This window comes from Dendropsophus ebraccatus, chromosome 15, assembly GCF_027789765.1.
Source record: "Dendropsophus ebraccatus isolate aDenEbr1 chromosome 15, aDenEbr1.pat, whole genome shotgun sequence".
NCBI classification, from domain to species: Eukaryota; Metazoa; Chordata; class Amphibia; order Anura; family Hylidae; genus Dendropsophus; species Dendropsophus ebraccatus.
The window spans coordinates 20,920,178-20,947,327 of record NC_091468.1 but is presented as its reverse complement, the minus strand read 5'-3'; the positions used below and the strand labels follow the sequence as shown (position 1 = coordinate 20,947,327).

The 27,150-nt window shown below is 44.5% G+C and overlaps 1 protein-coding gene across 2 annotated transcripts in view; it reads right to left on the bottom strand.

The window, feature by feature from the left end:
* MIA3 (MIA SH3 domain ER export factor 3) overlaps positions 1 to 22,242 on the bottom strand; it is a 58,814-nt gene extending 36,572 nt beyond the window's left edge. For both annotated transcript variants that reach the window (XM_069954599.1, XM_069954600.1), the window contains exons 1-6: positions 22,053 to 22,242; positions 18,997 to 19,130; positions 13,634 to 13,720; positions 3,577 to 7,735; positions 1,495 to 1,779; positions 742 to 869 (exon numbers count right to left, since the gene is read on the bottom strand). In XM_069954599.1, the coding sequence (XP_069810700.1) occupies positions 742 to 869; positions 1,495 to 1,779; positions 3,577 to 7,735; positions 13,634 to 13,720; positions 18,997 to 19,130; positions 22,053 to 22,185 (4,926 nt within the window). In that variant the 5' untranslated portion in view covers positions 22,186 to 22,242. The remainder of the gene's footprint in view (positions 1 to 741; positions 870 to 1,494; positions 1,780 to 3,576; positions 7,736 to 13,633; positions 13,721 to 18,996; positions 19,131 to 22,052) is intronic.
* Positions 22,243 to 27,150: the final 4,908 nt, after the last annotated feature.

The window sequence follows — 27,150 nt, the reverse complement described above, 5'->3', positions numbered from 1 at the left end:
TATAAAATATTTTTCCTTTGCCGGAAATCCCCTGAGCTTTCCAATACATAGGGGCACAGTAGAGATCTATACAGTCTATAGTTTTATAGTTTTAAACAGGAAAGTATAGGGCAATATCTTAATCCTTTACAACTGAGACATTACTAGCCAGAACAGGGTGATTACCTCATAGGTAATGCAAACGTTAAATAAAAAAAAGACCCAATTTTCCATGACTACAAAAGGCACGGTGTACCAACTGAATGAGCCATCCATGCACTAGTAGTTGCTGTCCCTGGTACCTTAGCTTGATCCTGTTCAAGTGAACAGAACTGAGATGCCATAAGAAGATAAGGCACCATCACAAAAGACAGCCAATAGTCGGACCCCCACTAATGTGTAGTCCTGGATAATGCCTACAAAACATGTCTCCTGAGCCCAGTATAACAGAAGACTTATTAATGTCGCCAAAATAGCCAGAGAAACACAGATGCACAATATGATCAATTATGTCAAATCTATCAATCACAAACAGCTTGAGAAACTTGGCACTGGCTGTTAGTTGAGTTTACAGACATGGCAATTCCCTCAAGGGCCACTAGGTGGCAGTGTTCACTAAACCATGTGGCTCTGCAACAGGTGGTGTTGATTTCACTTAAAATCTTGACTTCTTAAGGTCATCAACCTCCCTGTTCCCTTAGGAATCTACAAGGACGCTATGACAAGTGCAGGGATAATAACAGGTCCATGTATAGGACTTACCAGGCTGGCCACCGGGGCTAAACTTTTCTTGGCTGCAAGGAGAGCGCTGACCATAGAGGAGAACACAGAGGACAACAACATGGATATTGTCTTCCCTGTCTCTACTCCATCCTCATCATTATCAGTTACTGTGGGGAAAACAAAGAGACTGTTATACAAGGTGTATGTCAATACCATAGGCAACATTGCTGGTATAACCAGCTGTACATATATAACCCGGGTATTCCCTGTATATAAATATATGTACAGCTCGTATAGGTTATACATCTCCTGTGTATATATATGGAGCATGCTGGTATAACATGGGTATCTCCTGTATACAATTATATATGTACTGCTGATATAACCTAGGTATCTTATGTATACAATTATATATGTACAGCTGGTATAACCTGGGTATCTCTTGTATATATGTACAGATGGTATAACCTGGCTATCTTCTGTATATAGTGATATGGCTCATGCTAGTATAACCTGGGTATCTTATGTATATAATTACAGTATATGGAGCGTTCTGGTATAGGTATATAGTGATATTGAGCATGCTGGTATAACCTTGGTATCTTCTGTATATAATTATATATGTACAACTGGTATAACCTGGGTCTTCCCTGTATATAATTATATGGAGTGTGCTGGTATAATCTGGTTATATTCATATATATTACTATGCAGATTATTATAATATAATGTGACAGGCTGATATATTACTTGTAGTGAGAACAGTGTAATCTATAAGTGAGGGTCACTCACCTGGCTTCGCTGTCTCCTCACTATGGGGGGTCTCTGCATCTGGTTGAGGTGTGATAGACTCCACAGGTTCTTTAGTAGGAAGGACAGGTTCGGGTTCCTTGTTGTCAGGCTTAGGTGGTTGTACTGTGGGATCTTCCACTTTCGGTTCCAGTACCGCAGGTTCCTCTTTTGTGCTCGGTTTTAGGGTCTCATCCACTTGTGGTTTGGTTACTGTGGTGTCCTCCCCTGTGCTCCGCTCAGACTCGGTTTTGTCCTCCTCTTTTTTCACGTCTTTGCTCGCCTTCTCTGTAGAAAGCAAATCAATCATCAAAAATACAAGGAACAACAACACATCTCCATATGATGCTTACCCTACATTCACACAACTTATCTGGCATCCAATACTCCCAGGAATCTGCCGTCAGTGCCAGAGGCCGCACATATCTCTTACAGTGGTCATTACCTGAGAGATGTGGCAGTTCCCAGGGTTAGGGGGTTAAAACTATGGCGTAGTGTGTTAATTTATGTACATATGTATGTGTGCACGTGTCACAGTGTGTAGACATCAGACTCATACCCAATACTCACAGTTTCAAGCGTGCCCTGAAAACTCATCTCTGGACCATGGACAAATAAAGCACTTATGCCTGGTGTCAACCCAAGTTGTAGTCTGTAAGCTCCAACGAGCAGGTCTCGTTTATACTTTGTATTTTGGTGTTATTTTTATTTATTCTAATTATTTAACTGTGTATTATGTACCTCTGTACTGTATGCATAGAAAAATGCGCTGCAGAATCTGTTGGCGCTATACAAATATATAATTATTATTATTTATTGAATGTACAGTATGTATAAATGCTGTGTGTATATATATATATATATATATATATATATATATATATATACATACACACATACTATATATATATATATATATATATATATATATATATACACACACAGATACATATATAAATATATATACACACGCACACATATATATGTGTCACAGTGAGTAGATGTGTGTGATGTATTTATATAATGGGGTCAACAGTGTGTAGAAGTGTAATGTATTTATATAATGGGGTCACAGTGTTTAGAAGTTTGATGTATATATAATGGTGTCACAGTGTGTAGATGAGTGTAATGTATATATAATGGTGTCACAGTGTGTAGATGTGTGTGATGTATATATAATGGTGTTACAGTGTGTGTGTGTGTATATATATATATATATATATATATATATATATATATATATATATATATGGGTCACAATGTGTAGATGTGTTTGATGTATATATAAATGTGTTACAGTGTGTAAATGTGTGTGTTGTGTATATATATATATATATTATATGGGTGTGTAGAATGTGTGTTTGTGGGCGAGACAGAATGTATGTGTATGTGTGAAACATGTTCTTTTTTTCTAATTGGTTTCTATTTTATGATTGTAATAGTTTTATTTTATTCATTGCACATTATTATGGGGGCAGCCATCTTGCCTGAGGTAAAATGATAATGAACAATACTCAAACACGTTGTAAAATAGTAATATTCTTCCCTGGAGGTTCTTCACCGCAGGGAATACATACAGTTCTGGACAACTCACCTGCATTATACCCCTATGTGCTATCTTATGGGTTTGTGTGTACTCTGTTATGGTGTGTTTACACAGAGAGATTTATCTGACAGATTTTTGAAGGCAAAGCCAGGAATGTGGAGAAATCTCAGTCTTTATAACCTGTCAGTTATCAGTCTCTCAGTCTCCTTTATAACCTCAGTTTCCTTTATAACCTGTTCACTGGTTATAGTCTGTTCCTGGCTTTGGGTTGAAAAATCTGTCAGATAATCTGTCTGTGTAAACACACCATTAGTGTGGTACACAACTTGCAGCCATCAGCTGTTGTAAAACTACAAGTAACCATGCCTGGACAGCAATAGGGTGTACAGGCATGGTTGGAATGGTAGTTTTGAATCAGCTGGAGGGCTACAAGTTGTGCATCCCTTATCTATAGAGGTGATGTGACAGACAAATGGTGTCTTTTACATGGAATCAAAAAATGCAACAAAGCTTGTTTTGTAGAAAAAGGCCATTCTTACCTCCTTTATCTGGGTCCCGAGCTCCCGAAGCAAGCACAGAGCTGTCACTGAGTGTTGAATGTTTCTGTCGGAGCTTATAGGAGATCTCCTGGACATCTTCCAGTAAAGCCGCCTCTTCATCAAACATCTCCTTCTCTCTTGCATGGATCTCATCACTGTTCACCTCTCTCGACTCTAAGACACTCTCAACAAAGTCGAGTATGTTGCTTTCTGATACTTCCAAAATCTGGTCCAGAGCTTTGTCGGTATAATCCAGACGTACGTTATCTTTTCGTGCAAGCTTCATCTCGGAGTCCATATCATTAAACATGGCTTCCAGCCTCATGACGTTGTCTAGGCCGAGGTACTTTACAAACAGTGTAATGCGGGCTTCATCCAGGTATTCCCTCATTATAGCAAGGGCGGTAATCCTTGTAAGATAAGACGCCTCCTTCACAGTTTCCTCATCTTTTGCTGGCGTCTCCTGTTGAGTTACTTCACTTGTGTTCTTACTAAGACGGTCATGGGCGTCAGATACTTCATCCTTTGTTGTGGTAGTTTTCTCTTTATTTGATTCAGCTACGGTACTGTTCTCATTCTCAACATTTTCTTTAATGGAATCTTGCTTGTCTTCTTCATTTTCAGAAGGGTTTTCTTTCTTCTCCTTTTCTCCAGACACAGTGATGTTTGTCTCTGAGGTATCTAGATTGTCAGAACTATTGCTGTCAGTTTCCAGTTGCTTAGATAGTGTAGCATTAACAGCGTTTTCATCTTCTAACAATCCATCCTCTTCTTCCTCATCTGTCTCTTCTTCATCCACCTCTGATGAGCTGTTCTCTTCCTCTTGGTCTTTTTCTGAAGCATTTTGTCCAGTACTGTCTGCATTGTCTGATTTCTTATTGTCTTCTTCCTTCTCTCCTACATTGGAATTATCCGATAAATTACTGTGCACATTAGCCGAATTCTTCTTGTCTTCTTCCTTTTGTCTTACGTTGGGATTATCTGATATGGTACTGTCCACATTAGCCGAATTCTTCTCATCTTCTTCCTTCTGTCTTACGTTGGGATTATCTGATATGGTACTGTCCACATTAGCCGAATTCTTCTCGTCTTCTTCCTTCTGTCTTACATTGGGATTATCTGATATGGTACTGTCCACATTAGCCGAATTCTTGTCGTCTTCTGTCTCTCTTAAATTGGAAGTATCTGACTTTAATAATTCTGTATCTGTGTTGGTGAGATTTTGTGGAGTCTCAGATTTGCCTGCATTTTGTTCTTCCTTGGGTGAACCATCACCACCTCTGTTTGAGTTGCCTAAATGATTCCCCACAGATTTCTCCTCATCTACAGAATCTTCTTTTGTTTTTAATTTTTCTTCTTCATTCTCTTTAGCCTGTGCAACTAAAATTGAATGGTGTTTAACTTCACCTTCTTTTGGGGGTTCAACTAAAACTGTATCACTTGTAGTCTTGGGATCTTCAGAGTCAGATTTTATTTCTCCAGCTTGGTCTTCACTAGTTTTGGATTTTTCAAGCTTAGATTCCTCATTTCCATGATCTTCTAAAGCTGCCTGTAGTGGAACGTCTTTTTTTGTGTCCACCATATTTTTCTCATTGTTTTCTTTAAGACCTTGGCTTGAAATTTCTGATGTTTCTTTATTGTCTGTTTTTTCGGTTATAGATTCTGGATCACCTTCACTCTTTTGAGATGTTCTATCGTCAGAGGACACATTAATATTTCCAGAAGAGTTGTTAGAAGTATTATTGATCTTTGGTTCAATTTTCAAAGCTTGATCGCCCTCAACCGCAGACAAGGTCTCCTCTACTTGTTCTTCTTCTAAAATATACAGATCATCATCGAAAGGTGGCTGTGAGTTTTCGTTCCTAACACTGTTTTTCTCCATGCCGAGTAAATACAATTTGTTGTCGTCTTCCAAATCTTCAACTGGTTCTTCATCCTCTTCCTCCTCTGAATCTACTCCATCCAAATCAGTGACATCCCTTGTGTGTTCTCCACCGCTGACAATGGCAAAGATGGTGTCTCCCCATGTGGTCAATATGTTTTTTTCTTGCTTTAGCGGTGTTGCATGACCTACAGTGACATTCACCTCCTCTTCAGGGGCTGCCGTTTTTGCTTCAAGTGGGGTTCTAGAAGCAGAATCGTTTTCAAAAGTATTCTGATCAAATGACATGACGTCAGATTCTTCGAAAGATAGCAAAGGAGGTTCCATGGACTTTTCACTAAGTTTCTCATCAAGATGTGCTTCAGGGAGCTCATCCTTTCTATTCTCGTTTTCATAAAGATATTTCTTATCTACTGTAACCCTTCTAGTCTCCTCATCATTAGACACAACAGCATCGCCTGTCGAGTCAATTGTGGTTGTCAATTTCTCAATCACTTCCTTGTCTACAAGGGTATAGGACTCAAAAATCTTTTCTTTTTGTTTCTTTACATCAGATTCTTCAAACGCCAGCAATGGTCGTTTCATGGACTCTTCACCAAGGTTCTCCTCAAATTCTGCTTCCAAGGGTTCATCCCCTCTATAACTGTCTTCATCAATATCTTTATTATCCATCGTAACACTTCTTGTCTCTTCATCGTCAGAAACAACGGCATCGCCTGTCGAGCCAATTTTTGTCTTCAATTTCTGAAACATTTCCTTGTCTAGAAGGGTATAGGACTCAGAGTTCTTCTTTTCTTTTAGTTTTTTCACATCCGATTCTTCAAACACTAGCAAAGGAGGTTCCATGGACTTTTCACCTAGCTCCTCTTCAATTTCTGCTTTATTCTTTCTATATTTGTCTTCATCAATATCTTTATTATCCAACGTAACACTTTCTGTCTCCTCAGCGTCAGACACAATGGCATCACCTGTCGAACCAATTTTGGTCTTCAACTTCTCAACCACTTCCTTGTCTAAAAGGGTATAGGACTCAGTGTTCTTTTCTACTTTTTGCTTCTTCCCATCAGATTCTTCAAAAGATAGCAACTGAGGTTTGGTTGACTCTTCTCTTATGTCCTGTTCATGGGGTTTATCCTCTCTATCCTCAAGATATTTATCACCTAGTGTAACCTTTCTAGTCTCCTCATCGTCAGACACAACAGCATCCCCCATTGAGCCAATTTTGGTCTTTAATTTCAGAATTACTTTCTCGTCTATAAGGGTATAGGACTCAAAGTCTTTATTCTTTTCCCTTTTATCTTTTTTCACATTGGAATCGTCAAAAGATAGTAAAGCAGGTTCAGTGGACTCAACACCAGGGTCATCTTCTAATTCTGCTTGATCCTCTTTATCATTACCTGTATGATATTTATCATCCAATGTAACCCTTCTGGTTTCCTCATCATCAGACACAACAGCATCGCCCATTGACCCAATTTTGGTTGTCAATTTTGGAATCACTTTTTTGTCTATGAGGGTATAGGACTCAATGTTCCTATTCTTTTCTTCAGATTCACTAGCATCTCCCTGAGAAATTCCATCAATTTTGGCTTGTTCACTATCTGGCACTTGGGATTTGCTTTTATTGTTTAATGCATCTTGTGCAACACTGTCTTCCTGAGAATTTTTGGGGTGTGTATTTACAATGGGACTATGTACATTCTTATCTTCTAGGGAAACCACACTTTCAGTTGGATCTTTATCTGTCTGTTCGCTCAACCCAGTTTTGTCTTCTGGCCTTTCAGTTTTTTCTTGGAGTTCAGATGTGGGCAGGTCTACTGATTCTGATGTAGAAGGAAGCCCTTCTGGTGTCTCAGAATCTGAAAGTAGTGGCTCTTCAGATTCAGGAACACTTTCTGACTTCTCCTCAGACTCTTCGTATTCTGAAGATGATAGATCATCTGGTATAGTTTCTGATATTTGACCTGGTTCCTCTACATTAGTTTTTTCAGGTTCTGAAATAAAGGGATCATTTGGTGGTGTCTCAAGCTCCTCTTCTGCTGCATCATCCTCTTCTTCTCCTTCTTCTTCTTCTTCTCCTTCTCCTTCTTCTTCTTCTTCTCCTCCTCCTCCTCCTTCTTCTGAAGATGCCCCAGCAGGTGGTGTATCTGTTTCTGGAGAGGGTGATCCCTCTGGTGATGTTTCACTAACCTTAGTGCTTCCTTTTGGTAAAAGTTCATCAACATTGTAACTTTCGAAGTTATCAGTTCCATCCTCGAAACATACAAAATCTGTATCCTAAAAACATAAAACAACTGTGTTATAATCTGGAGGACTAACGAGTCAGCCTCAGGACTTAGACATGAACATATGTAATATAACCAAACTAAGGGATTATGAACCTCAGGCAATTGTATGACAAACTTATAGGGGTATTCCACCTAAACATAACTTTTTATATGTTGCTGCACATGGTGAGACTAACAATTCCTTTCATACTTGTTAATATTTATTCAGTCTCCTTTCCCCAGTCCAGAGCTGCTGCTTTCTGATTAGAACACAAAATTCTGTGTGTGAGCTTTTCTCTCCGTCTCCCCGTCCCTTCCGAGACGTAAACAGGTCCCTATCTGCAACTCTGTGGCAACCTTTTAATGCCGGAGTGATAATGACAGCAAGTTCATCAGCAACTGGACCTTATATTAACCCTCCCAGCATTAGCAAGAAGCTACAAAGCTGCAGATGAAGAGAAAAGTTCATACACAGTTTTTTGTGTCTTCACCAGAAAGAAGCAGTTCAGAACTGGGGGAAGGAGACTGAATAGCTAATAACTATGGAAGGAATTGTTAGTCTCACTACAGGCTGCAACATATAAAAGGTATGTTTGAGTGTAATACCTCTTTACTAGAATAATACAATGGTAGGCTTGCTGAATACAAAATAAAATAAAAAATAAAAAAGTATGCAGTGACTCCTAAAACTGCCCCTGGTGATGGGTGCTGGAAGAAAGAAATTTATTAATAAACTAAAGCTAGGTCTATGTATGGGATTTGGTGCTCTTGAACATAAAGCTCCTCCTAGAAAAACTGTTAGATATCTTTTGTGTCCTACTAGACAGTTTTGAAAGGTGTCTAGAAAGTTTTTAAACTTTCTAGACAAATATTGGTCTCAAGTAATCCAATCAAGAGGTGGCATAAGAAAAAGAAACCTGTGGCGAGACCAAACCTAACACAGGGTGCGTCACTGATAAATTTAAAATAAATAGTAAAATAAATAGTACAGACACTGAATGGGAATATATTTAGTTGAAACTTTTTGTCATGCTCCACCCCATCTGATATTGCACAAGACATTACACAGTGTCTCCTTTTTTTAAAAACATAGCAAATTTTAGATTTTTTGCCACAATGACTGCTGTGAAATTTAAAGAACTGCGGCACGGATTTAAAAAAAAAAAACTGAACTGAAGCTCCAGTTGGTGTCTTGATTTTTTTCTTCACTTCCTGGTTTGGTGTTTCCCATGATGCACTTTGTCTCCTGTGATATCTAACTGACTCTAGAACTGTTAGATGGCTTACAGCTTGCTCAGCTGAGCAACCCGAGTCATCTGACAAAGGGAGGCTGGCCTAACAGGGCTTTAGACCAGTTTCCCTCTTAGGCTACGTTCACACAGAGCAAAAGGGGCGGATTACGCGAGGAAATCAACTGATGCTGAATTCTGAGCAGAATGTAAGCAGAATCCCTGCGTATTCCGCTAGGAAAGTGTTCAGCTCGTAATCAGCTCTTGACAAATTCAGCGTGGAATACTCGAGGAATCCGCGCTGAATCCGCATGCATTCAGCGCTGAAATTCAGCGAGTATTTGGCGAGTAAACTAGACTATACCAGAATATATACTAGAATCCTCCTCCCCCCCTTTTTTCCCCATTTCCGCGCTGATTCAGCGCGTAATTTCCGCTTGTATTCCGCGCTGAAACAGAAAATCAGAGCCCCATTTGTTTGTATAGGCTTCCGCTAGCGGAAGAATGAACATGTTCATTCTTCTGGCGGAAAGTGGATTAGTTCAGTGCGGAAATTCCACCGTGTGAACTGCAGAGCAGAATTTCCATTCAACACAATGGAAATTAGCTCTGCACCTGATTCAGCGCAGAAATTCAGCTGCTTTTGCTCTGTGTGAACGAGCCCTTAATGATGTCATTGTCACAAAATGGCTGCCACAGAAAAGCCTGGGGTCAACAGTCATTAGGTAAGAATGAGTTTACTTCCCTTCCTGGTGGGGGTTGAGGGGGTAAAAGATGGGGAAGAGGGGCAGATAGGTAATTGATGCATACTACAAAGTTATATAACTTTGTAATGTTTTCAATTACTGGAAAAAAAAAAAAAGCTTTTCACCAGAGTTGTCCTTTAAAGGGAATGTGTCACAAAGTTAAAAAAAAAAAAAAAATGATGAAATTTAATTTGTTATTTTTTTTGTTACTTTATATGTGTTTTTTTTTTTTTTTAACATGTAAAGAAATATGAAAAATTAACTATCTAATTTTCCATATTTCCCAGTGATGGCCCCTAGGGGGAGCTCCAGCAGGAAAACTGCTGGTAAAAGTAACCTGATATACGGCTGTGCTGAAAAAAGAGGCAACTGCTCAACTGCTGTGACATCATCACCTCCCCCCTCTTTTCACAAAGGAACAAAGAGGGGAAAGGTGATATTATGTGTACTGCTGGGCAGCACCATTTTGTTGTTGTCTGCACAGAAGTATACTTACAACAAGTGTCCCTAGCCTTTCATAATACACTGCAGTGTCACAGTACACAGAGGAGCTATATAATACAGGAGGGTACAGGCTATTGTTCTCTGGTATCAGTAGTGTCACATGTTACAGAGGTAGGATATACAGTGGTGCCTTGGATTAAGAGTATAAATCATTCCGGGACTGTGTTTGTAATCCAAATCCACTCTTAGACCAAAGCAAATTTTCCCATAAGAAATCATAGAAATGCCGACAATTGGTTACAAACCCCCCAAATAATGATTTATTATTCTGAATAACATGTAAAACTAATGAAACAAACATTCAGAAAGAGCAGAATCTGTGATATTATAAGTTACTGTACAGTAATGGAGAGGATGGGAAACACAAGGGCGGACAGAGACTGCAGGGAGCATGAAGGAATGTGCAGGGCAGATGTGGGCACATACATGCAGCGCTCTCTGTCCGGGGAGAGAGGGGTTACAGCTATGGAGAGAGCTGAGAGGGCAATGTAGCAGAGCTGAGAAGGCAATGTAGCAGAGCTGAGAGGGCAATGTAGCAGAGCTGAGAGAGCGATGGCAATGTAGCAGAGCTGAGAGAGCGATGGCAATGTAGCAGAGCTGAGAGGGCAATGGCAATGTAGCAGAGCTGAGAGGGCAATGTAGCAGAGCTGAGATGGCAATGTAGCAGAGCTGAGAGGGCAATGTAGCAGAGCTGAGAGGGCAATGTAGCAGAGCTGAGAGGGCAATGTAGCAGAGCTGAGAGGGCAATGTAGCAGAGCTGAGAGGGCAATGTAGCAGAGCTGAGAGGGCAATGGCAATGTAGCAGAGCTGAGATGGCAATGTAGCAGAGCTGAGAGGGCAATGTAGCAGAGCTGAGATGGCAATGTAGCAGAGCTGAGAGGGCAATGGCAATGTAGCAGAGCTGAGATGGCAATGTAGCAGAGCTGAGAGAGCGATGGCAATGTAGCAGAGCTGAGAGGGCAATGTAGCAGAGCTGAGAGGGCAATGTAGCAGAGCTGAGAGGGCAATGTAGCAGAGCTGAGAGGGCAATGTAGCAGAGCTGAGATGGCAATGTAGCAGAGCTGAGAGGGCAATGGCAATGTAGCAGAGCTGAGATGGCAATGTAGCAGAGCTGAGAGAGCGATGGCAATGTAGCAGAGCTAAGAGGGCAATGTAGCAGAGCTGAGAGGGCAATGTAGCAGAGCTGAGATGGCAATGTAGCAGAGCTGAGAGGGCAATGTAGCAGAGCTGAGAGGGCAATGTAGCAGAGCTAAGAGGGCAATGTAGCAGAGCTGAGAGGGCAATGTAGCAGAGCTGAGAGGGCAATGTAGCAGAGCTGAGAGGGCAATGTAGCAGAGCTGAGAGGGCAATGGCAATTTAGCAGAGCTGAGATGGCAATGTAGCAGAGCTAAGATGGCAATGTAGCAGAGCTGAGAGAGCGATGGCAATGTAGTAGAGCTGAGATGGCAATGTAGCAGAGCTAAGATGGCAATGTAGCAGAGCTGAGAGAGCGATGGCAATGTAGCAGAGCTGAGAGGGCAATGGCAATGTAGCAGAGCTGAGAGGGCAATGGCAATGTAGCAGAGCTGAGAGGGCAATGGCAATGTAGCAGAGCTGAGAGGGCAATGGCAATGTAGCAGAGCTGAGAGGGCAATGTAGCAGAGCTGAGAGGGCAATGTAGCAGAGCTGAGAGGGCAATGTAGCAGAGCTGAGAGGGCAATGTAGCAGAGCTGAGAGGGCAATGTAGCAGAGCTGAGAGGGCAATGTAGCAGAGCTGAGAGGGCAATGTAGCAGAGCTGAGAGGGCAATGTAGCAGAGCTGAGAGGGCAATGTAGCAGAGCTGAGAGGGCAATGGCAATGTAGCAGAGCTGAGAGGGCAATGGCAATGTAGCAGAGCTGAGAGGGCAATGGCAATGTAGCAGAGCTGAGATGGCAATGTAGCAGAGCTGAGAGGGCAATGGCAATGTAGCAGAGCTGAGAGGGCAATGGCAATGTAGCAGAGCTGAGAGGGCAATGTAGCAGAGCTGAGAGGGCAATGGAGCAGAGCTGAGAGGGCAATGGAGCAGAGCTGAGAGGGCAATGGAGCAGAGCTGAGAGGGCAATGGAGCAGAGCTGAGAGGGCAATGGAGCAGAGCTGAGAGGGCTGGGTGAGTTGCAAGGGGGTGGGTCACACATGGAGAGAAGGTATATAATACAGGAGAGTACAGGCTATGGTGAGTGTGTATTGGGGCTAACTGTACCAATTTCAAGATTTGGAGAAAGGCCTGTGCTCTGCTATGTACAGCCACCTCAGTGAGACAGCAGCAGCTGATGGTGATAAGTGACTGGGGCTCCTATGCTGGGTCAGTGACTGGTTACATTAGGAGCCCCTACAGCTGTATGAGTTGCTCCTGTCCTGGGTGCTAATACATTGGTGTATTTCTCTATAGCTATAATCACTGTGGAGGATAATGCATGTATCTGATGTATGTACTGGTAGTTATTGTGGGGTCCCAGCCAGATAAGCTGAAAGTACATGCACTATCCTCCACAGTGACTATAGCAACTCTCCTGTCAGCTCCCGAGCTCCTCTGCTAACAGCTGCCCCTCCCCCCTGATACAGCAGAGCAAGGCAGGGGACAGAGAAGAGGCCGGCTGCAGTACAGAACTCCTTACACACAGCCCGTCCATCAGTCTCCCCATCCCCCTGCACATACGTCCTCTCCATCCTCCTGACAGATCCCGGAGCTCCTCTGCTACCCCTCACCCCCCAGCAGAGCGGCACAGATAAGAGGCCGGCTCCTCACATTGTGCGGCCGTCCAGCTACCTCCTCATCTGCCTGCTGCCCCCGCTGTCTGGCCGCACATACAGAGCCCCGGCACTGGTGTCTCCTCACTGCACCTCCGGCCGCACACAGAACCTCTCACAGGACTTCAGTAAGATGGCGCCCCCTCCCTCCCACAGCTGTGTACTGCGCATGTCTTTGGACATGTGCAGTACACAGCTTAGGAAACACAGTGTAAGTGAACGGGACGGACTCCGTCCCGTTCACTTCAATGCTGTGTGTATGCCGTACAGCATTTGTGTAGATGTCGTGAAATGACGTCATACACAGATGCTCCCCAAGATGGTAGCCCCCTGTGCAAACATCACAGTGTTTTAAAACACTGATGACACATGCCAAAAAAAAATAAAAAAATACTAAACCACTTATCTTTTGTGATTAAATTTTTTTTGTAAAGAAAAAAAAAAGCGACACTGTCCCTTTAATGCTGGCCACTTTGGGTATAGGATTATGTATACGCAATCCCTCTACCATTACATTAGTAGCATGGATTTTAGTGATACCCAGGCTGCTAAGAGCTCCACTTTACCTTCATAATCTTTTTATAAATCCTAACCCCAAATGGATGGAGTGACCCTCTGCGCTTTATTTAGTCATTCTGTCAAAGACAAGTGTAAAAACTTACATCTGTGGGCAAGTCCAGCTCATCAGACACGTAAACTTGTTTTACATCTATAAGATCCTTTGGGAAATATCCAAAATAAGTGCCCACCTAAAAAACAAAGAAAGAGTGTTATTATAGTACTGAACTATAATACATAAAAATGGTATCATTACATTAAAGTGAATTTCAAAAGCTCTAAACAACTTTTCAGACTGCTCCATTTATATTAAAAATCCAACGACAAAGACCGTGGACTGACCGAGGGCAGCGTTTCTACTAGACCGTGGACTGACCGAAGGCAGCGTATCTACTAGACCGTGGACTGACCGATGGGAGTGTTTACACTAGACTATGAACTGACTGGTGTCAGCTGTTACACTAGACTGTGCGATGACCAAGAACCGCCATTAGGGGCCTATTCCATGGACTGATAATCGGCCAAAATCGGCCGATTATCACTTTGTGGACTAACGAGAACAATCAGCCGATGATCGTTGTCATTGGCTGATTGTTTATTTAGGTTCAAACCTAAAAATCATTGGTCGCCACCCGCGCATCGCTATGTGGAAAAGCACCATACATTACCTGTTCAGGAGCAGGTCTTCTCCTTCTCCCGGTCCCGCACCGCAGCAGCTTTGGAGCGGCCTGTCTGAGCTGACAGACTGCTCAGCCAATCACTGGCTGGGACCGCCGCGGCCAGAGATTGGCTGAGCAGTCTGACAGCTCAGTCAGGCCGCACCGAAGCTGATGGGGCGGGAGAAGGAGCCTGCGCCTGGACAGGTAATGTATGAAACAAGGGCTGCAAGGACATCAGTAACGATGTCCCTGCAGCCCTCGCTAAACGATTGTCGGGCCGTGGAATAGGCCCAGTAAACGAGTGCCGATCTAGCGGCTGATCGGGCCCTGCTCGGCCTATGGAATAGGACCCTTACCCTAGACCGTGGACTGACCAAGAACCACCATCACCCTAGGCTGTGGACCAACCGGGAAGTAGTATTCACACCAGACTCTGAACTGACTCAGACAGTGATTAAAAGCTGACTTTATGAAGTCATACATTGCTGCAATCAGAGTCACTAGAGGTCCAGGCACAGACTTTTTTTTTTGTAAATGCTGGGGAGGAGGTGGGTAAACAAAACAACATGCACTTACCTCCATGGCTTCAGCGCTGGGATCCGCTGTCTTCTGGAGACTTAAGAGAAGTGAATACAATTGTATACAATCTAGACCAGGGGTCCTCAACTGGCAGACCGCGGTCCGAACCCGGACCGCGGAGGCCAGCTGTCCGGACCCCTGGTCAGACCTCCAAACCGCCCCGGATCCGGTCCGTTCCGGGACAGTTAGGAGGTCCCGCTCCCCACCGCACTGCCTCCCGCCCCATAGGCGTACTGTCCTTAGGTTGCAGTACGCCTGTGGGGCTGGGGGCAGTGCCGGTCCGGCCCCGGCTGATACGCGCTCTGTAGGGATGTCCCGGGGATTGCCCAGCAGAGCGCGCACCAGTGACCTCAGTGTACGCCGTCGGCCTGCTCTACTGGATGTGCAGGCTGGAGGCGTTACACTGAGGTCACTGGTGCGCGCTCTGCTGGGGAATCCCCGGGACATCCCTACAGAGAGAGTGCGTATCAGCCTGGGGCCGGACCGACAGGAGAAGAGAAGACAGGCGCAGCGGGGGAGCGAGATGCTAGGTGAGTTGGGGTTTGTTTGTTTTTTTTTTTGTCTGGGGGCCATCTATAAGGGTAGAGCGCACAGGGGGGCTATATACTACAGGGGGAGAGCACAGGGGGCTGTATACTACTGGGGGGAGATCACAGGGGGCTATATACTACTGTGGGAGAGCACAAGGGGGGGCTTTATACTACTGGAGGGAGAGCACAGGGGGCCTATATACTACTGGGGGGACCTCACAGAGGGCTATACACTACAGGGGGAGAGCACAGGGGGCTATATACTACTGGGGGGAGATCACAGGGGGCTATATACTACAGGGGGAGAGCACAGGGGGGCTATATACTACTGGGGGGAGAGCACAGGGGGCCTATATATACTACTGGGGGGACCTCACAGGGGGCTATATACTACAGGGGGAGAGCACAGGGGTGCTATATACTACTGGGGGGAGCTCACAGGGGGGCTATATACTACTGGGGGGAGCTCACAGGGGGTCTATATACTACTGCGGGAGCTCACAGGGGGTCTATATACTACTGGGGGGAGCTCACAGGGGGCTATATACTACAGGGGGAGAGTGCACAGAGGGGGCTATATACTACTGGGGGAGCAACAGGGGGCTATACACTACTGGAAGAGAGCGCACAGGAGGGCTATACACTACTGGGGGAGCAACAGGGGGGGGCTATATACTACCAGGGCAGTGACCCCCTTTGTACCTTATATCAAAGGGCTGGTGAGAGAGAAAAAATTCCAGTTTTCCCGCTAATAAGCAGCAATTCTGTATGTAAATAGTTGAACGTTTGTGAAACGATGTTCAGCTCGGACCTTCACCTGACTATAGACCCCGGTAAGTGGACCTTCACTAAAAGTTGTTGAGTACCCCTGATCTAGACAATGCTCTGTGAGCTAAACAGCCTGGACTTCAAAGACCCTCTTACTTGAGTATCTGACACCTAAGTAAGGCTGGGTTCACACTACGTTTTTCCTATTCATTCAACTTATCCGTTTTTATTTGGTTATTTTTAACGGACAGGAAAACGTAGTAAACACTATTTTTGTGTACGTTAAAAAAAACACATCTGTTTCAATCCGTTTTTTATTATAATGCAAGTCACTAGAAGAACCGATCCAAAGGGATGGTACACAATTGCATCCGTTTTTTTCATAAAACGTATACGTTAAACGGATAGGAAAAACGTAGTGTGGACCCAGTCTAATCAGTAACAAACCTCTGGTGTAAGACACTGTGCCAACACGCTAGGAAAAGTGAGGGCTAAATATAAACATCCCTGGAGAATCCTTCAAGTATATTATAAAGTCCTCTGAACAGACAAGAAACCGCTCTGCATGCCACAAACCATCAAGTTATATCACTTGTCTAATAATAGGGTACCGCGCTATACACCCACGGCCTGATCAGCGCCTTACACATCACTAGTGACCTTCATGTTATCAAGACCTGACATGTGGACTGTTCTCATATTGAGAGAAAAAGAAGCTCTGGGAATGAGAGAACCAATTTCCTTACAGTGATCTACATGTATTTCTATTTCTACTTAGATTTCCAGAGGTATTCCGGCTCGTGACAACTTGCTATCGAGATATGCTATAAAAGCTGAAAGATTGGAAAGGTTTGCTCCCATCACAGTACCATAGGCATACAGGGAGGGTTGTATTTGCCACTAAGCACCCACTTCCCTTTATTCTCAGTGGACCTTTATCCTAGCAGCAGCTCGGTTAGGGCCCTATTACACCTACAGATTTTTTAAAGCCAAAGTCAGGAATGGATTTGAAAAAAGGAGAAATCTCAGTCTTTCCTTTATTACCTGTTCTCTGCTTATAGTCCATTCCTGGCTTTGGCTCAAAAAAATCTGTCAGATAATCTGTGGGTGTAATAGTAACCTTAGGCTGGGAAGCAGCGTATTATATACCACACTGTATATTACACTACCATTACAATTACTATGTCCTGAATGAGAGGAAACAAAGCTGCTGCCCAGCTCCTCTGGCAGTGGTTTACCTCTCCAAGACCAAAAACGATCATGACCTGAGAAGAATTAGGAAGCCACCATACACATTATATAGTAGGCCTCTCTCAAGATCAGCCGATCTTGATGTGTGTGGCCTATGTCTAAAAATCTCTGCTGAAAGTAAGAAACTCAGATCCGTTGTATATCTGCCCACTGGGCTACAGCTATATCCCATGTGGATCCCTTTACATCTATATTCCATGACCTCAATGTAACGGGCGGCTGCGAGGTTCCAAATACTGAGCAAACAAGAGCTCCTTGGCAGTAACATTGCATTCAAAAGTCAATTTTTATAGATGTCAGCATTGTGATTTGTTACCTCCTCCACATGGTCAGCGAGATGGAGTGTGCCTGTAATAATAGATCTAGTAAACTGGTATATGCATTGAAGCCTCCTAGGCAAGCATAGACCCCAGACCAGACCCCCTCAACCAATATAGACACCAGACCCATTCAAAGCACCTTAACAAATATAGACCCTAAAACAAGACATTCCCCCCCCCCCCCCCCCAAAAAGAAAAAAAAAAAAAAAAAAACGCAGACCCCAGACACAACCACTTTGTCAAATACAGACTCAAGACAACCTACAAAAACCAGACCAGACTCCTCAACAAGTACAGACCCAGACTAATTCGAGACATACAGACACCAGACCAAAACAAACTGAGATGCCAGACCCTCTAACAGACTCTAAACCACACAGAAATAAATACAGACCCCAGACCAGACCCCCTCAAACCAGACACTGTTGTGAGCGAGGAGGATAGCAAGAACAAGGAGAGACAAGTATATTTTAAGATTGTATCAGGTAGATCCAGGAGTGTTGACAAGTATGCACTTAGGGTCCATTTACACAGAAAGAATATCTGACAGATTTTCTGCAAAAGATTTGAAGCTAAAGCCTGAAACAGACTATAAACAGAGATCAGGTCATAAAGGAAAGCCTGAGATTTCTCCTCTTTTAAAATCTTTTCCTGGCTTTGGCTTCAAATCTTTGGCAGATAATCTGTCAGATAATCTTTCTGTGTAAATGGACCCTGATTTGTAGTCATTTGCCTCCATAAATATGGATAACCGTTTTGTTACCTATCCAGCCCACAAACACGCCCCCCCCCCCTCCCCCATTATCTTATCCTCCCTTGTCCTTGGCCACATTCACTTCTCCATCCAGTATGGAAGACAGATCAATAAGCCATGTCTCTACCACAGGAGACCAAGGCCAGGTTTCATCTTCTAACTAGGCCTTGTTTCCATGGGAACTATTAACAGGGTTTGAAAAACATGGCCACTTTCTTCCAGAGACAACACAAATCGTATCCAGGTCAGGTGTGGTTTGCAATTAAAGGGTTTATCCAGCGCTACAAAAACATGGCCACTTTTCTCCCTCTCTCTAGATTGGGTGGAGTTTTAAACTCAGTTCCATTGAAGTAAATGGAGCTTAATTGCAAACCACACCTGAACTGGAGAGAAGAGAGGGGGGGAAAAGTGGCCATGTTTTTGTAGCGCTGGATAACCCCTTTAAGCTCTATTCACTTCAATGAACTTGAGTTGCAAAACCTGCACCCAAACAGGAGGAAAGAGTGGTGCTGTCTCTAGAAGAAAGTGGCCATGTTTTTCTACCGCTGCAGAAATCCTTTAATAAGACAAGAAGACCCCTGGCGTCATGTGCAGATATTTACTTACACTTCCAGCCCAGAGGTCCGTCGTTCTCCCTGATAACTTGTGGTAAACATATATTATTTCATCCCTTTTAAAATTCACAAATCGACAGTCTGGCCCTGTGAAGTCCTCTATGGCTTTACCCCTGCACATCAATTCTGCGGAGAGAAATAGAAAGGATAGAAATAAAATCAATTTAGTATTTGCAGATGACCTCAGAGATATACATTAGAGCAGGAGCCCTCCAGCTGGTGCAAAACTACAATTCCCATCAAGTCTGGACAGCCTTTTTTCTATTCAGACATGATGGGAGTTGTAGTTGAAATGCTGAAGGGACACAGGTTATGCAATAAAGCTCCAATGTAAAAAAAAAAAAAAAAAAAAAAGAAACACAATGTGAACATGGCCCACAGGGACATACACACAAACTGTGATTATGAATACTGTATGGTATTGTCCTAGGCTGTCCACCAACATAGAAGGGTCTCTACTGAAGCATGAATTCTACTGCAGACTCTCTCAGTACACACAGTGCCTAATGGGGGCAGTATGGCAGTACACAGACTGGTAAGCTACGTACTATAAATAGGCACTGTCCCTTTAAAAAAGAACTTTGGACAAGTCAAAAGTGTTGACCCCTCGTAGAGCCGGAAGAGGTGCACATGGTCTCATAGCACTGTGTCCTCTGACCAAGACGCACCCCAAATGTAAGAAGATGGAACCGTTACAAACACATGCGCAGAGGGCAGTGAGAGGAGTGCAGGGTCCTTTTACATGGAAAGATTATCTGACAGATTATCTGCCAAAGATTTGAAGCCAAAGCAAGGAATGGACTATAAAAAGGGATCAGGCCATACAGGAAAGCCTGAGATTTCTCCTCTTTTCAAATGCATTCCTGGTTTTGGCTTCAAATCTGTGGCAGATAATCTGTCAGATAATCTTTCCATGTAAAAGGGCCCTAAGACATTTCAAAAGTTTTTTTTAAAGTGATAGATACACTTTCAGGCCCCCATACACATTAGGGCTCCCAAACCTGCAGATTTCTCTCTATTCAGATAAATGCTCGGCTAGGCTGAAGGTCCATATGTATGGAGGGGTCAAGTGAGACAATTGTTAACTAACAAAATGTTTCGGCTGACAGCTTTCGCATGTTTATGGCTGCCTGACTGATCTACATAGTACAGATCTGTAATATGGTGCTCACCGACGTCTTTGCTTTGATATAAAGCAACTTTTTTTTATCTTGGAGGTCCCCTTTAAATTAGAAAATTTAAATGTGGAGAAAAGAATATAAAATATATTTATAGGCGCCAGAATAACGTTATTACAGTTATGAGCCCCCTTTACTGACAAGCAGTCATGACTTGTGTTCCCCTGCCCCTCACCCATCAGGAATCTACATAGAGGAAATGCCTCTTATCTCTGCTGTGTACCTTGACAGCTCTGTTATGCCCTGTATACATTATCTATATGTACAATAGTAATTTACTCAAGAACGTGCAGCCGGTGACCTTCCTGATCATGGAGATTGTGGTCAGTGGCACTAAAAGCACTTTCCGTTCCTCGCAAGGACAAAGAAGGGACAATGTATACAAAGCAGGACCCTTAACACCCCCCCCCCCCCCCGCACTGTGCCGCCCCCTCCTCCACTTTTCTGTAATATGCAACAATAGTAAGCAAAAGAGAAAAAAAAATGCAGTAACCATGGAAGTAGAGCCAACAATTATAATGTATACATACAATCAAACTGCATTAACATGAGGCCACATGACCACTTACTGCTGCTTGTTATTACATCAATATGGACATTATGTCGCTGTATGGATCACAATTTGGCACCATGGACATGTGACATGAGTATGGACAAAATGGCCCACTTCTGACCTGCGCACCATGGCCATGTGAAATCAGTATGGACATAATGTCACGGCAATGGGTACAATTGGGCACTATAGTCATATGGCATCAGTATGACGCACTTCTGACCTGGGAACCGTGGTCATGTGACCTCAGCATGTAAAAAATGGCTCACATGTGACCTCAGCATGACCAGAATGGCCCACTTCTGACCTGGGCACTGTGGTCATGTGACCTCAGCATGGCCAGCATGGCCCACTTGTGACCTGGGCACTGTGGTCATGTGACCTCAGCATGGCCAGCATGGCCCACTTGTGACCTGGGCACTGTGGTCATGTGACCTCAGCATGGCCAGCATGGCCCACTTGTGACCTGGGCACTGTGGTCATGTGACCTCAGCATGGCCAGCATGGCCCACTTGTGACCTGGGCACTGTGGTCATGTGACCTCAGCATGGCCAGAATGGCCCACTTCTGACCTGGGCACCGTGGTCCTGTGACCTCAGCATGGACAGAACGTCACAGCATTGGCCACATGACATCAGTATGGACGCCACTTTTTGTTGCAGTCACTACACAATTGTAATAAGTTTGCTACAAACTTTGGGCAACTTTCTACGTTTTGTTATCCTCTAAATACAGTCCATGGAGGAGGACCCCTTTAATTTTACTAGAAGCTTCAGCGATACCCTCATTGGTAATGACGATATCCTAACAAACCTCTAATGTAATGTCACTATTTGGCGTATATACAGATATAGGACAACACAGGGTTAAACACACACAATACTAGACAAACACAAACCAGTTTACTGACTGTTTCCATTGCTTGCATGCCTTTCTAGTGGTGAAGCGCCGGTGAGGACTCTATATTGTGATTATGGAAGGTTTGTCATCAGGGACTCTCGCTTATCAGACATATTGACCCCCATTATCAATGCACCTTAAAGGGGAAGCACTCCAATAATGTTATAACAAGGAAACACTGAGCCAAGGTAAACAGCTGATATGTAGCGATGGCATCAAGTGTGTCCAAGTGTTATCTAAGTGTGCAGGAGGGTTATCTGCAGCCATAAACACATAAAAGTGCAACACAACAACCCCCAGGAGTGTCAGGACAGCCATGGAGGTGCCCCCAATCCTCCCCCTCCCCAGGATCCCCTGATCCCCCCCTCCAGCCCCTCCCCCTCAGAGGGATACATTGTAGCAATCCCCTGTACTCACTGCTACATTCTGGGTCAGCACAGAGCTTGCTGTCAGAGAACCTCCTGTCCCCGGCTGTAGTGCTGCTGCTGCTGCTGCTGCTGAAGGGGGGCTGCCATAGCAGGAGCAGGAGGTAGAGGTGGGCTCCGGCCATGTCAGCAGCAGGGTGGCAGTGTCCTGTGCATGGAGGAGAGCGAGGGAGGAGGGAGCATGAGCAGAGAGAGGCAGACACGTCAGCAGGAGACAGCAGGGCAAGAGAGGAGGAGGAGACTGCAGGAGAGAGAGAGGGAAGGAGCTGGAGCCACAGGCAGCTGCTGCAGGACTACAACACCCAGCAGACTTTGCTACAGGAGGCTCTGCTACTGCAGGACTACAACTCCCAGCAGACTCTGCTACTGCAGGACTACAACTCCCAGAAGACTCTGTCACTGCCGGGACTACAACTCCCAGCAGACTTCGCTACAGGAGGCTCTGCTACTGCAGGACTGAAACTCCCAGCAGGCTCTGTGACTGCCGGAACTACAACTCCTAGCAGATTCTGCTGCTGCAGGCTACATCTCCCAGCAGACACTGCTACTGCCTGGACTACAACTCCAAGCAGGCTCTGTGGGCTACAACTCCAAGCAGGCTCTGCTACTACAGCACTACAACTCCAAGCAGGCTCTGCTGCTGCAGGACTACAATTTTAGCAGACTCTGCTACTGCAGGACTACAACTCCCAGCAGACTATGCTACTGCAGGACTACAACTCCCAGCAGACTCTGCTACTGCAGGCTACAACTCCCAGCAGACTCTGCTACTGCAGCACTACAACTCCCAGCAGACTCTGCTACTTCAGCACTACAACTCCCAGCAGACTCTGCTACTGCAGAGCTACAACTCCCAGCAGACTCTGTTACTGCAGAGCTACAACTCTCAGCAGACTCTGTTACTGCAGCACTACAACTCCCAGCAGACTCTGCTACTGCCAGGACTACAAGTCCCAGCAGACTCTGTTACTGCCAGGACTACAAGTCCCAGCATTCCCTGCCAGCTCACTTTCTACCACTGCTAAAAGTTTAGGACTGGTGGAGCCTGCTGAAAATGTGTTCTGTGCAGTGATGGGGTTGGTGGACTAGAAGTGTCAGCATGCCCATCAGTTCAATATGATGATTGTGTAATTACTGTAGATCTACAAGTTCCAGGATGCTGATCACTTTCTATAACTTGCAGCACCTTCTGGAGCCTAATGTATAGTGATGACTGTGATTGTGCAGGTGTTGGTAGAACTACAAGTCCCAGTATGCTCAATGTGCTTGTAGTAGTGTCAGAGAGGTCTGAAAGCTTTACAGCCAGTGATTACATTTTTCAAGTGGTGTAGGACTAGAAGTCCCAACATTCCCTATCAAGGTTATTACTGTCAGAACATTCTAGAGCTGGGGTGTCAAACTTGGGCCCTCCAGCTGATGCAAAATTCAACTCCCATCATGATGGGCTGTCCATGCCTGATGGGAGTTGTAGTTTTGCAACTGCTGGAGGGCCTGATTTTGACACCTTTGGTTTATATGGAGGATGGGCAGAGGTCTTCTGTTTTACACTGTGTGAACAGAACCTTATGGTCCATCTCCTTACACAGTGGTGCCTTGGATTACGAGCATAATTTGTTCCAGGACGGCGCTTGTAATCCAAATCCACTCTTAAACCAAAGCAAATTTTACCATAAGAAATCATAGAAATGCAGACAATTGGTTCCACGCCCCCAAAATAATGATTTATTATTCTGAACAACATGTAAAACAAATGAAACAAACATTTAGAAACAGCAGAATATGTGATATTATAAGTTACTGTACAGTAATGGAAAGGATGGGAAACACAAGGGCGGACAGACTGCAGGGAGGATGAAGGAATGAGCAGGGCAGATGTGGCCACATACATGCAGCACTCTCTGCCCAGGGAGAGAGGGGTTACAGCTATGGAGAGATTACCTCCACAGTCCTGTCCCCTGATGTAAGCCCCAGTCTGAAGTGGATCTGCTATGATTTGGAAGGTGAGGGAGACTTCCTGGGTCAGAGTACAGTGCTATAGACCCCGCTATGCAGACCATGTCCCTCCTCCACTCTCTCCCACCCAGTACAGGGAGCTCTTAAACCAAAGCAATGCTCCTAAACCAAGTCACAATTCTTAAAAACTGTGAGCTCTTAAACCAAGTTACTCCTAAATCAAGGTACCACTGTATACTGTAACCTCAGGGCCCCCATCACAATGCAGCAAATACACACCAGAAACTTTCTATACTGAGGCCATAGAGTAGATCTAGTATAAGCAGAAGACTGCCAGTATAGGGTTATTATTGAAATCACTTACTTTCTTTGCTGGAACAATCAGATCCAATCCTGGATGCCCGCCCTGCAGATCTGTTCTGTGCCAGGCTGAATACTTCAAGGGATTCATCAGCAGATGCACAGGCCTGCAGGGCAACCACAGGGAGGACGACATTCTCATCTCTGCAGGTTATTTGCAGCTTGCTTCTATGGACAAAGTGCCCCCTGAGGCACCACATTACACAGCTACTGGATATGCAATTCCTTAAAACAGGGATAGCGAAACCTTCTGCCCTCCAGCTGTTGTAAAACTACAATTCATGTCATGCCTGGACAGCCTTTGGCTGTTCAGACATGATGGGAATTGTAGTTTTACTACAGCTGGAGGGTAAAAGGTTCTCCATCCCTGCTTTAAAACAATGCAGTAAAGGGATTAGAACAGATCTTTGAAGCCAAAGCCAGGAATGGATTTGAAAAGAGGAGAAATCTCAGTCTTTCCTTTATGACCTGTTCCCTGTTTACAGTCTGTTCCTGGCTTTGGCTTCAAAGATATGTCAGATAAATCTGTCTGTGTAAATGCACCATTGTCACGTCAATTCTTTCGGCAGATAGCGGAATCAGCCGGTCCATAGAATGGTGTCTATGGAGCCGGCGGAAAGGCGCTCGGCTGTGAGCGCGTACAGACGATGGAATTCCGCAGAATTTATCCAGGAGAATTCCGTAGTCTGAACCTACCCTTAAAGGGTGGGTTCATACTGAGGAATTCTCACGGATAAATTCAGCGGATCTTCAGCGAGTGACGTCTTCTTCGGGCGGACGGCGAACAGCTCCGACTGTTCCGAATGCCGGCCGCCCTCTGCAGCGTCATCCGATGCTCAGCTGCGATTGGCTGAGCATAACTGTGCTCAGCCAATCGCGGCCGAGCACAGTTGTGACGCGGCGAAGGGGGGACGGGCGGCAGCGACTTGGCCGTCCGTCCGAAGATGACGTTTGGCACAAGATGGCGGACGGCCCTCGACACGGATCAGGTAATGTATAATGCACCACACTTCCGGGTACACGGGTGGGGGTGGGGGGACACGGGGAACGGGGCGATTCACAGACATGACATACATTACAAAGTTGTATAACTTTGTAATGTGTGTTATTCTGTGAATAATTTCTGAGCGCCGCACTACCCCTTTAAAGCCCCATTGACTTCTATAGGATTCCTCTAGCGGAATCTGCCCAAAGAATTGACATGTCAATTCTTCAGGCAGAAAAAGCCCATTAAAGCCAATGTACATTCACAATGTTCGTTCTTTACGGGCGGGATTCCGTGCGGATTGTGCACGCATTTTGCCGCGGAATCCGCTTGAAAATCTGTGATAATTTCTCAGTGTGAACCCACCCTAAGGCTAGGCCGCCATGGGTCAAACTCTAGGGAATCCATCTGATCAACAGGGTAAAGGGGCTACACCTTTTTCATTGATTAGAACACCGGTATTTAAAGAGATTATCCAGGATTAGAAAAAACACAAATATTATTGTAAAAACAGCACCACCCCTGTTCTCAGGTTGTGAGTGGTATTACAATTCAGCTCTATTCACTTTAATAGAACTGAGCTGCATAATCACATCCAGGCTGAGAACAAGAAGCTGTTCCTGGGAGAAAGTGGGCATGTTTTTCCAATCCTGGATAAACCCTTTATATAAGGGATGGGGAACCTTCGGCCCTCCAGCTGTTGCAGAACTACAATTCCCATCATGCCTGGACAACCAAAGGTTCGCTTTGGATGTCCAGGCATGATGGGAATTGTAGTTTTGCAACAGCTGGAGGGCCGAAGGTTCCCCATCCCTGCGTTTGTATTGTGTCCCTCCGGTTGTGACAAAACTACAATTCCCATCATGCATGGACAGCTAAAGCTTTGGCTTTAGATGTTCAGGCATGATGGGAATTGTAGTTTTTCATCTGCTGGAGGGATGTGGCTTGAGGCTTTGAGGCTTGTGGATTACACAGATTATAGCGATTTATCCCTATGGATGAAATGTCTGGTACTACGGCACCATTCCTTTCACTCCCATTATAAGCAGTTGGCAGTAACCATGGGGTGCCATAATAATAACCAATAGTGAATATTACTTGAATGTGATCTGTGAATGGAATCCCTTAGGGTAAATGCACACTATACAGCAGGGATGGGGAACCTGTGGATCTATGCACTGGCACCAAACAGGTCATAGAAGAATATATATATATATATATTTTTTAGTAATTTGCCATTTATCTGCCCAAATCTCAAGTTTCTCCAAATCCCTCTGTAATATTGTATTTCTCATCTGCAATGAAATCCTCAACATTGGTGGTGCTATGGATCAGTTTAAAGGGGTTATCCAGCGCTACAAAAACATGGCCACTTCCCCCCCTCTGTTGTCTCCAGTTCAGGTGCTGTTTGCAATTAAAGGGGTTATTCAGCGCTACAAAAACATGGCCACTTTCCCCCCTACTGTTGTCTCTAGTTTGGGTGGGGTTTTGAAACTCAGTTCCATTGAAGTACATGTGGCCATGTTTTTGTAGCGCTGGATAACCCCTTTAAAGGGGTTATCCAGTGCTAAAAAAACATGGCCACTTTTCCCCCTGTTGTCTCCAGTTCAGGTGCTTTTGGCAATTAAGCTCCATTTACTTCAATGAAACTGAGCAGCAAAACCCCGCCCAATCTGGAGACAAGAGAGGGGAAAAAGTGGCCATGTTTTTGTAGTGCTGGATAACCCCTTTAAGGCACATCTATGACTTTTATAGGGAATTGAGAAAAGATGGGCACACCCATTACGGTTAA